This window comes from Sinohyriopsis cumingii, chromosome 1 (genome assembly GCF_028554795.1).
Source record: "Sinohyriopsis cumingii isolate HCF-2022 chromosome 1, ASM2855479v2, whole genome shotgun sequence".
Taxonomy (NCBI): Eukaryota; Metazoa; Mollusca; class Bivalvia; order Unionida; family Unionidae; genus Sinohyriopsis; species Sinohyriopsis cumingii.
In genome coordinates this window covers 1,781,575-1,794,268 of record NC_142961.1, presented here as the reverse complement: position 1 = coordinate 1,794,268, position 12,694 = coordinate 1,781,575, and the positions used below count along the sequence as shown (strand labels likewise).

Sequence of the window (12,694 nt, the reverse complement as noted above, 5' to 3'; positions counted from 1 at the left end):
AGTCCTCAATGTCCTTCCCAATCAAAACTTTTTTGATGTGGAAATTTATGACGAGCAAATGCAACAGTACTTGGATACCCATGGCAAATGTGACAAGAAAACCGCTGCCACAAAAAATCAAAAGTACACCACCTATCACTTGTTCATTCCCTCAGGCTATTATTTTAGTGGTCAACATTTGGTCAGCACCATTACCTCCAGGTTTAATGTCGTGTTTCTGAAAGCTTTGGAAAGTGCCAAAAAAGTGTCACTATGGAATACCACAAAGCAGCTCGTCGCTTCTTGATGAAATTTGACTGGAGTAAAATCGTGTCCATATTATTTTGTCCTGAATTGTTTGACATGTTGGGCGGAGACATGGACGTGAGAATGGCCATGCTCAAGAAAAACGAATTACCAATCGTTTACGACAACGAGTTTTTTAGCAAGTTATTTCGTGCCCCGGTAGAACTGAACCAAGGACTGAATTTGATGTTTGTGTACTCCGATGTGGTGGAGTACAACGTGGTGGGACACACCTCCGTACCGTTACTGCGTGTCATTCCTTTCAAGGTGGATTCTGCCACGAACGCTGACGAGGAAGGTGGAAACACTTACCACGTTCACCGCGAATTTGTACATCCTCACTATTTGCCTGTCAGTAAGTCTTATTTGGACACGGTCAACATTGCTATAAAAGGAGATCTGGGACAAAATATTTCATTCACCAAAGGAAAAGTCACGGTGAAACTCCATTTTCGAAAACGGTTCTCTCACGACTCGTAAGTCATGTATCCAGTGTACCGAGGGGTTGCTCGACAGCGAGGACACGGTTTAGGAGATATGCTGAAATCGGCCTTTCGTTCGGTGGCCGCAGTCTTGAAACCGATGGTGACACGCGGATTGCACGCCTTGAAAGATGCGGCACTGACACAAGGCAAAGAATTTCTCCAAAATGTCATCATCGACAAACAAAACCCTAAAGAAGCCTTCATGAGGGCAGGCAAAAATGTCTTGCTGCAAACGGGCAAAGACCTTTTGGGCCGACGAGAAACACCTATAAATGCCCTGCACGCTACCGAGTCAGGCATTCAGCAAGGACAAGGCAGAAAGAGACGACGAAGAAAACATCCTTTCACCAGACTTCACACGTCTAAAGCTAGAAAGACAAAGAAATGAAGAACCGTTCGAGACTTAGTCGTTTTCGATTATTGAGAAAGAACAAAATGATGCACCGAGAATCTTGCGCTTGTTCCAAGTCGGAACTGGATCTGTTTGCCATGCCCCCCACCATGATGCCCATGCAAGAATCCCAGTGGGTGGAATTTCACCCCGTCTCCTCTTTGACAGCCTCAGCTCCAATCGAGTTTGAAATCAAAGGACAGCCCGAAGATTACATCGATCTAAATAGCAGTTAGTTGTACCTGAAAGTCAAAGTTGTCGATGAGGATAACACGCCCCTAGATGGTGATGAGGTAATAGCTCCCGTCAACAATTTCATGTATTCCTTGTTCAGTGGAGTGGACTTGTACTTGAATAACAAACTAGTCAGTAGCAGCATGGATACTTCCCCTTATCGAGCGTACCTGGAAAATCTCTTGACGTACGGAATAGACGCCAACAACACTCATCTCAATGCCTGTGTGGAATGGGAAGCTGACGATGCAGGCCAGTTTGAAGAATTCGAAATTAATACAAGCAAAGAACACAATGCGGGGTTTGTAGAACGAAGAGACAGAATCAAAATTGGAGATAGTTTAGAACTGATGGATCGTTTGCATTTGGACATGTGGTTACAAGAAAAGTATTTGCTGAACGGAGTGAATCTCCGCCTGAGACTGAATCGTAGTAGTGCCGCTTTCCATTTGATAGGTACTAGTGCTTGCAAAACTGTCATCGAGGAAGCCAGGCTCTAAGTAAGACGCGTGGAAGTGTTACCTAAAGTGGGTAACGACATCAGTCAGACGTTGAGCAGAACGACCGCCAAGTATCCCATACGACGCGTGGAAGTGAAAACCTTCACCATTCCTACGGGGCTGCGATCCATGATCGAAGTTCATCTGTTCCAAGGACAGTTACCCAAACGTTTGATCCTTGGTATCGTCGAGAATGCAGCCTTCAACGGAGCTCTGGCTAAAAATCCTTTCCACTTTCAACACTTTGACGTGTCCAAGATCGAAGTCAGTCGCGATGGCAAGACCTTGTGTACCCGACCTTTCGAACCTAACTTTGACAAGAAGAATTACTTGAGGTCGTACTTGTCCCTGTACGAAGCCACTGGTCAGTTAGGAACCAACACCAGTCACGGCATTACGTACGAGGATTACGCAGGAGGCTACGCTTTGTGGGCTTTCGATTTCACTCCAGACCAAGGCAGCGACGAGGGACATTTCCACCCTATAAAATCTGGCCAGATTCGTGTGGAAATTCAGTTTACTACAAATCTAACAGAGACGGTGAACGTCATCCTGTATACAGAATTCGATAATACCATAGAAATCAACAGTTTGAGAGAAATCATTCTAGATTACTAGAAGCCATGGAAGACTGTTCTCCTTCTTTACCTAGTGGAGAAACTTTGGAGATGGAATGTGAGGAGACCATGGAAAAAGAAGAAGTGATCATGATGAAGTCAAGATGGCCAGAACAAGAAGCCCATTTAGTCTGATGTTTTGCCAAACACTTGGCTGAAAAAATAACGGAATTGATCAAGAAAAATTGCTATGGATGTCAAAACGATCATCCCAGTCAAATTCAACACGATAAATGCCTGATGTTGAGTCAAGAAGAAAAATTGGACGAGTATCTGGACGAAGCTTGGAGTCTCATCTCGGACGAAGTCGTGTTGCATCAGTGGTATAAAGACTTGCGTGAACATTCTTGTCCACCATTAACCACGCAAGAGATCCATCGTATCGAAGCTGTCCTGAATCAGAGTGGGGAGACGAAACGAAGAAACGGTTATTTGTCAGACATTTTCAAGCAAAAAGTCAGGATCGAATTGATGACTTATTATTACCTGTGAAGAAGAAAAAAAACATGGATACCTGGGAACTTTATTACCTTTTGAACCACAGTTCGTATACGGCTTCTTGGAATCCTGTCGTCTGTGCTAAAGATGAACTCCCTCATCGCAAACCTCAAGACCATCTAGCTTATGTCATCAACACGGACGACAGTCATCTCCCAGGAACCCACTGGGTAGCCGTCTACTTTCCTCAAGAAGGATGTGTGGAATATTTCGATTCGTACGGATTGCTCCCTTTGGAAGACGATATCATTGACTTTATGAGAAGAAATGCTCAGACCACCCGATTCAATAATGTGAAATTACAAGGTACAGATTCCTTGGTGTGTGGACAGTACTGTGTGTATTTTCTGCATCATCGCAGCCTGGGCTATTCCTTAGAACATTTAGTGACTCATTTTGATCCTCGTTCTTCTTCAAGAAACGATGTGAAAGTAGATCGATGGTTTTGTGACCATTATGCTTATCTTTTGACTCAAGCTAGGAAACGTAGTGTCCATCAATGGCCTAATGACTTCCAACAGTGGAAATCACAATTTCATTCACAACGTTGTCAACCCTGTTTAAAGTAGAGTGTGAATTGAAAAAAAATGTTTGAGATTTGAAAAAAATGTTTGATGTTATATTGTTGGATTATTGTTAAAAAATGTTAGAGTTGTTTGTTAGTGTTAAGTGATTTTGAATAAAAAAATGTTGTGTTTTGAAAAAATGCCTTTGTCTTTTGTTTGGCTATAAGAATGTTGATTCATGCTCTTTGACTTCTCTCTATCTCTCTCATGACACTCATTGAACGTTCCGGCTCAAAAACCGTAGAGGGATGTTTTCCTTCACGTCCGCGCTTTGACTTTAAGAACCGGGGTAGTTTCCAGTCTAACCATCTATTGTCGACTCATCCTCCTACGAAGATGTGCTCCAAACTAGCTAAGCTAAACGAAGCCTACGTGAATTTGCATAGGGTCAGACACAGTCTGATACCGAAGCCAGAAGAGATAGAGAATGTGAGAATGTTAAAAGTCACTGAAGACCTGATAGAAGAGCTCTTCAGAGAAGAAATGAACAGGGAGAAAGAAGAATGGACAGAGAAGTACAGGCTTCAGAGACAGCAGCAACAGCAACAACAACAGCAGCAGCAGCAACAGCAGCAGCAGCAGCAGCAACCTGAACCTGACAGAGGCTTTGTCGATTGTCGTATCGACACCAGAGTTCTTCTTCTCTTTCCAAAGAAGCAGACCTATCGTCAGAAAGTCTATCCTCAGAGGACGTCGCATTCTTAGAAACTAAAAGATTGCCATAGCAAACAAAAAAAAACAGCCCTTTTCAGGGCTACCCAATAGTCTAGAAAAGAAATAACAATCCATTTGCCAATGTGTGTAGGTAGAATAGTGTGAATATAAACACTAACTCTTTTTTATAGTGTGAGGGTATGTGTTTGTGTATAGGATTGTGTGTTTGTAAGTGCTCACGTACGTTGGTGTGGATAGTAGATTAAGATTATAAGATTATGGGTTTTTTTTGCTGTTTGAGGTGTGGGGAGAGTAGATTTGGGATTTGATTGGATTGCTTTGCGTATGTGGATAGTATATTGAAGTGATTAATGAAAATTTTTAAATTAGTAATGGGTAGTATAAAAAAGTGAGTGAGTGTTTCTTTTAGGTCCGCGCGTTTGTTTGGTACTGATCTAGGTAATATCAATTTTGTTTTAAGGGGATGTTTTCCATCACGTCCGCGCTTTCACTATAAATTGAAACTCGCTGGGCAGTCTAGCTACCCTGTTCATTCGTTAACAAGACAATGAATACCAGAATTGTAAAGCTTCTAGAACTCCAGATGCACCTGGAATATGCCAGGCGCCTGTTAAATGAACTGGCCGCGGAGGCCATTGTCGAAGAGGGAAGGATGAAAGAGGAGGAGGAAAGAAGAAAAAAAGAAGAGGAGGAAAAGGAGAGAAGAAATTTCAGAATCCCAGAGACAGAAAATTGGGATTCTGAAGCCACATATCCCGCCTCTGCACTCCCAAGAAAAAAGGTAAAAGGAGACTGGGCAAGAAGATGTGTGTGTGGTGCCAGGCCTGGAAGGTGCCATCATTAACCAGGTGTCACTGGAGTTCAAAAAAACAAACAGCCCTTTTCAGGGCTACCCAAACCTTTAGAAAAGAAATAATAATCCATTTGCCAATGTGTGTAGGTAGAGTAGTGTGAATATAAACAATGACTCTTTTTTTATAGTGTTTGTGTTTGTGTTTGTAAGCGCTGACGTAGGTTTGTGTGGATAGTAGATTTTGGGTTTCATTTTAATGCTTTGCGTGTGTAAATAGTAGATTAGGGGTTTGTTTATTGATGCTTCACGTATGTGGATAGTAGATCATATGAAATGAGAAAAAGTAGGGGATGTTTTCCTTCACTTCCGCGCGTTGTCAGGTTATGATCTAGGTAATATCAATTTTGTTTTAGGGGGATGTTTTCCATCACGTCCGCGCTTTCACTATAAGAACCCACAGTATTCGTCGTTCAAACCATTCTACAGAGAATAAAAAAGAAGATGGAGGTGACAAAATTATTTAACGATTTGAGACATAGCTATTTTTGGATCATGGATGGGACTTACGTAGTAGAAAGATTGAATAAGGAAGGAAGATTTGAAGGTAGCCTGAACAATGTGAAGAGTCTTGGAGTAGCAAAAGATCTAATAGGGGGAATGATTGAGGAAGAAGTAGAAAGAATCAGAGGATTCATTGACCCACCTTACGTGAGAGTAGGTACTTTAAAGGAAGCCTTGGATCATATCATAGAAGTCAGGAGCTTCCTAGAAAATAGCTTTCATTGGACTGACTGGTGGTACGTAAAGTGGGGTTGTAACCAGTTGATAAAAGCAGAAGAACTAATTAGAGAGGTAATGAAAGTGGAAGTGATGAAGATAAAAGAAAAATGGAGTAAAGAGAGAAAGGAAGAAGAGAATAAGAAGAAGAAATTAGAGTTTGAAAGATTAAATAACAACTGGATGAAGATCCAACAGAAATTTAGAGAGATGGGCCATCCTGACTGGATAACAGAGGAGGAGAAGAAGAGGAAGAAGAAAGGAATTTTGGGAAAGATAAGGGGATGGTGGAAGAAGTGGAGGAGGTAGAAGAAGAAGAAAACCAAAGGACCTTTTCAGGGCCACTCATAGGTCTCGAAAAGAGATTGACTTTCCATTGCCTACCCCTTTTTTTATTTTTTTTTTTTTTAAAAAAATCCCATGTTAAATTTCCCTTGAGGCTATACAGTCCCACCCTGTTTAAATTCCTTTGACGCTATACAGGCCCATATTCCCATGTTCAATTCCCCTTGTCGCTCAACAGTCCCAAAATCTATTTCCCATGTTAATTTCCCTTGAGGCTAAACAGTCCCAGGATTTTTCGTCCATGTTAAATTTTCCTTGAGGCTAAACAGTCCCAGGGTGGTTAATGTTAAATTTCCATTGAGGCTAAACAGTCCCGGGGGGGGGGGGTCTGTAATGCTAATTCCCATTGAGGCTGAATCGTCCCCCTTAACTACTTATATATGTTGTGATGTGATGTGATTTCGATTTTTAACGTAGCTTTAACAATGTTTCAGTCATATCGCTACGATGTCTGCAATGTGGCCGTTTATAGTGATGTCTAGCACTGGGGCATCATGCCGCAGACATGTAGCATGATGTCCCACCCAGTCACATTATCCTGACACAAGGCCGACCAGTCCTAACACTAACCTCTTAATGCTGAACGTCAAGCGAGGCAGCTGTTAGTACCATTTTTGTAGTCTCTGGTATGACCCGGCCGGGGATCGAACCCATGACCTCCCGCTTCCGACATCAGATATAGTGCTTACTAGACTTTTTCAAAGCACAAGTAAGAGAAAGCTTGTAGAAACATTAGATAAAAACACAAACTGCTCTTATAAGGAATATGGTATATGTGTCCCATTTATTCCAACCCCCCAACCGGCCCCGAGTGGCCGAGTGGTCTAAAGCGCTCTCCGCTACGGATCACTGCCATCTCACCTCTGTCTGCGTAGGTTCGAGTCTCGGATTCAGCCAATGTGGGTATGTGAGAAAGCTTGCCAGTAGCTTCCCGTGGGTCGGTGGTTCTTTCCGGGGTTTTCCCGGGTTCTTCCTCCACCATTAATACTGGCCGCCATGTATAGCCAGCCTATCGTGTGCTGAAAATGGCGTTAAACCCTACAACAACAACAACCAACCCCCCAACCCCAATGTAAATTACATTTAAAAAGCACACCAAAAACACATTAACTCATTACACTGAACATTTGAATATCCATATTTGATTTTCAATAGGATGAAAACTTTTTAAAATATGATAAAAATGGAGGAAATTTGTGGAGGAAATTTGTGACGTAACAGGCAGTTGCAAAATAAAATGCATTAATCATACTAGCAAATCAAAGTCAATATAATATAATATCTATTCAAGAACTACTAGCTTAAAATTGTAATCGGTTCAAATTTCCTGTCTCATTCGTTGAAATATGATACTCTTCTACTACCGTAACGATAGCTTACTGGTTTACACGAGTGTCTGATACTTTGTTAAGAAAGATTTTATGATACGTAATTTAACAGACGAGCAGACGAGTATATGCCCCGTTGAGTTAGAAATATGAAGTCTTTAGTAACTCCTTAGTCGTGAAAGTGGAGGTCTTTTGGCAGTAGCCAAGTCTCACACTGAAAACAGTTAGCGCCCCAAAACAGGAATCATTTGGAAATATATTTGTAAAAATGAACAGTCTGTACATACCGGGGTCTATTTAGTGATTCCGGCTGAACAGTGGGAAGTGCAATCAATGGAAAGGGGGGGGGGGTCTTTTAAAATTGAACAGGTAATATTTTTTTTTTAAAAGCCGTCTTAAACATGTATGTATCCACACAATCGTAGTATGACTCGCACTTTGCGATCAAATGAAATGGAAACTATAGAAAAGAGTCTCTCTCTCTCTCTCTCTCTCTGTACAAAAATTACGTTACCTTGCAGGCTTCACAAGTGTTGGCCCCATAGTGAAGCCCCGAAGCTTTATCGCCGCACACCCTGCAAGGAGGAAGTACCGTCATCCCGGAGGATCGTACAGACGCCTCTTGATCCCCATGGGCTCTGGGTCCAGATTGAAGGTCTGTGTTCTGTCCGCACACATCGCTCGCCATGTTCTCCAGGTAGTGAATCGAGGCAACTGACCTGTGTCGATAAACACGTTTAAACAACGTCAGTTGAGTATATTACAGTGCTTTGTGTAGTTTACACGAACTTGAGCTACTGGTATTATCTAAGTAAAATAGACTTTGTCCACATGTGGTGCAGTATTACGCGTAAAAAAAAAAGTTCCTTTACGATACTCGAGGAGTCCATACTGAAATGTTAGCAGTGTGTACAACAAGAGACTAACACATCTCCAAACTTCTCTTATTTTCAGCCTTATCAGCCTTATACTTGGTAGGCAGGAGCTAGAATACATGAAATCATTGGATTCTGTCTCTTTGTTGTTACTGTGTCACGGCTGCATAATAAACTAGTATATATTGCTGAGTACTAGTGTACTGTAATAACACAGTTGTTCAAATATGACGTATAGGATTCTTTTTGTTGTTGTAATGGGTTTAACGCCATGTGTTTTCAGGACACGATAGGCTGGCTATACATAGCTGCCAGTTTTTCTGGTGGAAGAAGAACACGGGAAAACTCTGGAAACAACCACCGACCCATGCGAAGCAAGTGACAAACTTTCTCACTTACATACGTTAGCCGAAACTGGGACTCGAACCCAGAACAGCGGACATGATTTGTGGGCCCTATGATAAATTATCTAGTAGGCCCAGTGAATTAGAAAAAAAGACCTTGGATCAGTGTGTCCTAGTATTCCTACCCTGTCCGCGGCCCCACTAGAACCAGCGCGGACATAGGTGAGATATCAGTGATCTGTGAAGTCAGGCGATTTAGACCATTCGGCCACTCGGTGTCCCGTTTCTTAATGATATAATCTTGCCGGTAAAAATGAAGAAAAAAATGTTCGTATCTCCATTTAACCATTATGTATGGTATATTCAGGTAATACGAGTTACTGTGAAATTTGCGGGTAGACTGCTGCGTATTGGGTCTTTATTATACAGTTCCCAAAAACATGTGATGAGACACGCTATAACTTCGTGTCCCGATATAGCGATTCAACTTTTTGAGCAAATACATTGGTGGGTGGGGGTATTTTTGTTTTTTTTTGTTTTTGTGGGGTTTTTTGGGGTTTTTTTGTGTTTGTTGTTATTTTGTTTTGTTTTATCTTTACCGAGGTGGGTTGGGTTGAGGAAGTAGCTTCGAATGTGTATATCATTCAAGTGCATTATATAAGAAATCAAGGGGCGAAGCCAGAGCGCCCCTCCCTTGAAATGATTGCGAGACAACAGGTACGTTTCAAAGAGTAAGTTTTCTTTACAATTAGATAGTTAAAATCATGCCTTAGAAAAGCTTTAAATACAGGAGCTTTTGGGCCACCCTTATCTCCATCCACTTCCACCACCAATGACATATATGGGCCCCCTCCTGAAATCGATTTCAATTAGACCATTTTAATACGGACGCAAAGTAAAGAGGGGCATGTAGCTCGATGTACAGTCGTTGAGTTTTCTCTATCTAAATCACCACTAGCCATTGTCATAACAATACAGGGTCGCCCGCACATTCACCTCGAAACAAGTTTTGGCCTACATCGGTCAAACCTAACAGCCGACTACTACATGTCTGACCACCATCACCAACCCCCCAAAACTATTTTATGGGTGGCCCTGTATGATCGATATCATAATATTTGCGTTGCCTGTGAGGACACTCTGGTTGAGATGGGGGGGGGGGGGTCCAATTAAATCACCAGACTGCTTCTTCAAGTATATTTTACTTTACATTTTATCCTTTGTGACAGGATCAAGCGACCTGAATAGAACTAGGCTGAGAACTACCCGTAAGGTGCAATGTCAATGTAATATGAATCACGGAGGTTCGCAGAACTTAATTAACTTTTTACAAATATGGTATAGGCTTTCTGGACTCACGGTACAAATTCACCTCCATATAAAACCTATAGAAACACCTTAATACTAAAAATTCAATAGCTTTAAATTTCTAAATGTTCGCGGTCAAAACTAGATTTTTCAACATAGACTCATCATTGATGCAAGATTATTTGTGGATAAAATTATACTCACTCTCCTGTGGATTTAAGGCAAATTCCGTTTCTATCTGACACACTGGTCTATAGATCTTGTCAAGGAGTGAACGTTCTCCATTTATGTTCTCCAGCCATAGGGGTAAGTGTTACATTTGTATTTTATTTGATATGTGAAGCATATTCAGTTTTTAATGTCGTATCGTGAAATGACGCCTTAATTACTACGCAGATTTGAAACGTTGTGAACTTTTGAATTACAAGTTGCTATTAGTTTAATTTAGAAGCACATATCTATAGATATTAATTCAGAACCTATTATTATGACCAGTTCGGTTTTATTGAAGCTGCTTAGGGCTGTCTGAAGCTGTCTAGAGCTGTATGAAGCTGTCTGTATGTCTATACGTATGTCTTTGCGCATGGTGGATCCATGAAGGGAGGGTGTAGCCAATACAAATGGGACAACCCAATCTAGAAGAACTGCGTGCTGTCGGTGCGTATGTGTGTGCGGGTATCTCAGGCTATCTGTCTGGCAGTCTGTGTGTCGATATGGAAGATGGCGTAACCATCAAGGTCTTCCGAAGACGAAATCGCTAGTTTGTAAACTTGTGCGCATGGTGGATTCATTAAGAGTGTGAACGGCCAATACAAGTGAAGGCCAACCCAAGAATTCGGGAGAGCTGTGTGGTTTGTCAGTGGACACATTTTGCAAGTTTTACAACTATATATAAATCATACCGTTGTACAAATGACTGAATCGTGTTTGTTTAAATTGCTTGTTTCAACTGAGTATAATGGAGTCATTTTGTTTACATAAGATTATTTTAATCTTTATTTTGATTACATGAGATTATGTGAATCTCACTTACATTCCATGAGATTATTTGAACCTCACTTTCATTTGAATCATTTTTGTTTTCCTACTTATGAATGTTTGGATAGAGTATTTGAATGAGACGTATGTTTGGAGCGTGAAAGAATCGCTGTATTTGTAATATATATATATATATATATATATATATATATATATATATATATATATATAAAATTCATTTTAAATAAATTTTCATCTTTCATCAGATTGTGTTGTGTTGTCATTCGATCCAGGCATCCATTCAGGTCTATCTTGTTACATATTTAGTAAACAGATGCAAAATATCCGAAAGTTTATGTGTTGCTACGAAACACATCTACTTTTGGATATGAAAACTTAATTTCTTTTGTTCCGTATAAGAGTTAACACAGTTTCTCCTTTCAGTTAGTCTGGAATAATGTTGTTTTTTTTTTTGTTTTTGTTTTTTCGGAAACATTTTCCATTCTATTTTGCTCTTACTGTAAGATGCTAATAAAAAGCACTTGCATTCTCTCTGAACTCTTTGATTATAGAAATGTATTTTTGTAGTATTACCCAGATAGCGATTTAAACAAATTAATGTCTACCACTAAAGGCTGGTTTGGTTGTGTATTATTATCATGATCAGGACTGTCATCTTTCAGATATAAAACATTCATACATTGGTATCTATCAATCAGTAACTCTAACCACTTATCTGCCTTTTCTCCTTCAGGATCATTGGAAATACAGAATATTTGATGGGTTTTCGATAATCATTAAGATTTTATATATTACTTAGGTGTAAAACATTGATGGAAAACTCTCAGCTCATTTTCGCACAATATCAAACAACACCCTTTAAACTCATTCTGGGAGCATCAAGTGAGAATTATTGAAGTTTTATTGACGTGCTGTTTCGGTAATTATGTCTCCTGTGTGCTATCATAAAAAGCAATTCCATTTCTATTTTTTTGTCATTGCCCAATTGATTCCAAAATAATTGAACCGTACTGGAGACAAGTTTCCCGATTCGTAGTCTTGATCACCCCCTACAATCTCTTGAACGGTTTTGCAAATGTTAAGATATCTAAAATCCTAAAGGAAGACAGTATGGATACAAAGGAAGACAGTATGGATACAAAAGAAGACAGTATGGATACAAAGGAAGACAGTGTGGATACAGTGGAAGACAGTATGGATAGAATGGAAGATGAACTGATCATATCTGAAATTCTAATGGCATTCTAATCCCTTAAACAACACACAGCAAACTGTACACACAGCAAACTGTACACACAACAAACTGTACACACAGCAAACTGTACACACAGAAAACTGTACAGATTCATTATCGGTATTTTGCGAATGTCTGCCCCTCTTCGTAATGTACCTATAACTGCCCCTCGTCGAACAGCCTCTCGTCGTAATGTACCTATAACTGCCCCTCGTCGAACAGCCCCTCGTCGTAATGTACCATATAACTGCCCCTCGTCGAACAGCCCCTCGTCGTAATGTACCAATAACTGCCCTCGACGTAATGTACCTATGACGCCTTGATCAATACGATGAATCCTAACTGAAAAATCATTGTATATAATAAAAATGTTGTACATAAAACGATGTCACTTCCATAGGATATAGCAATTTGTTTCGCAAGCGTTCTGCTTTAATGAT

At 40.5% G+C, this 12,694-nt stretch overlaps 1 protein-coding gene across 1 annotated transcript in view; it reads right to left on the bottom strand.

Moving 5' to 3' along the window:
* LOC149806317 (nuclear receptor subfamily 1 group D member 2-like) overlaps positions 1 to 8,559 on the bottom strand; it is a 44,837-nt gene extending 36,278 nt beyond the window's left edge. The window contains exon 1 of the mRNA XM_089951519.1: positions 8,009 to 8,559. Coding sequence (XP_089807645.1) covers positions 8,009 to 8,182 — 174 coding nt within the window. The 5' untranslated portion in view covers positions 8,183 to 8,559. The remainder of the gene's footprint in view (positions 1 to 8,008) is intronic.
* Positions 8,560 to 12,694: the final 4,135 nt, after the last annotated feature.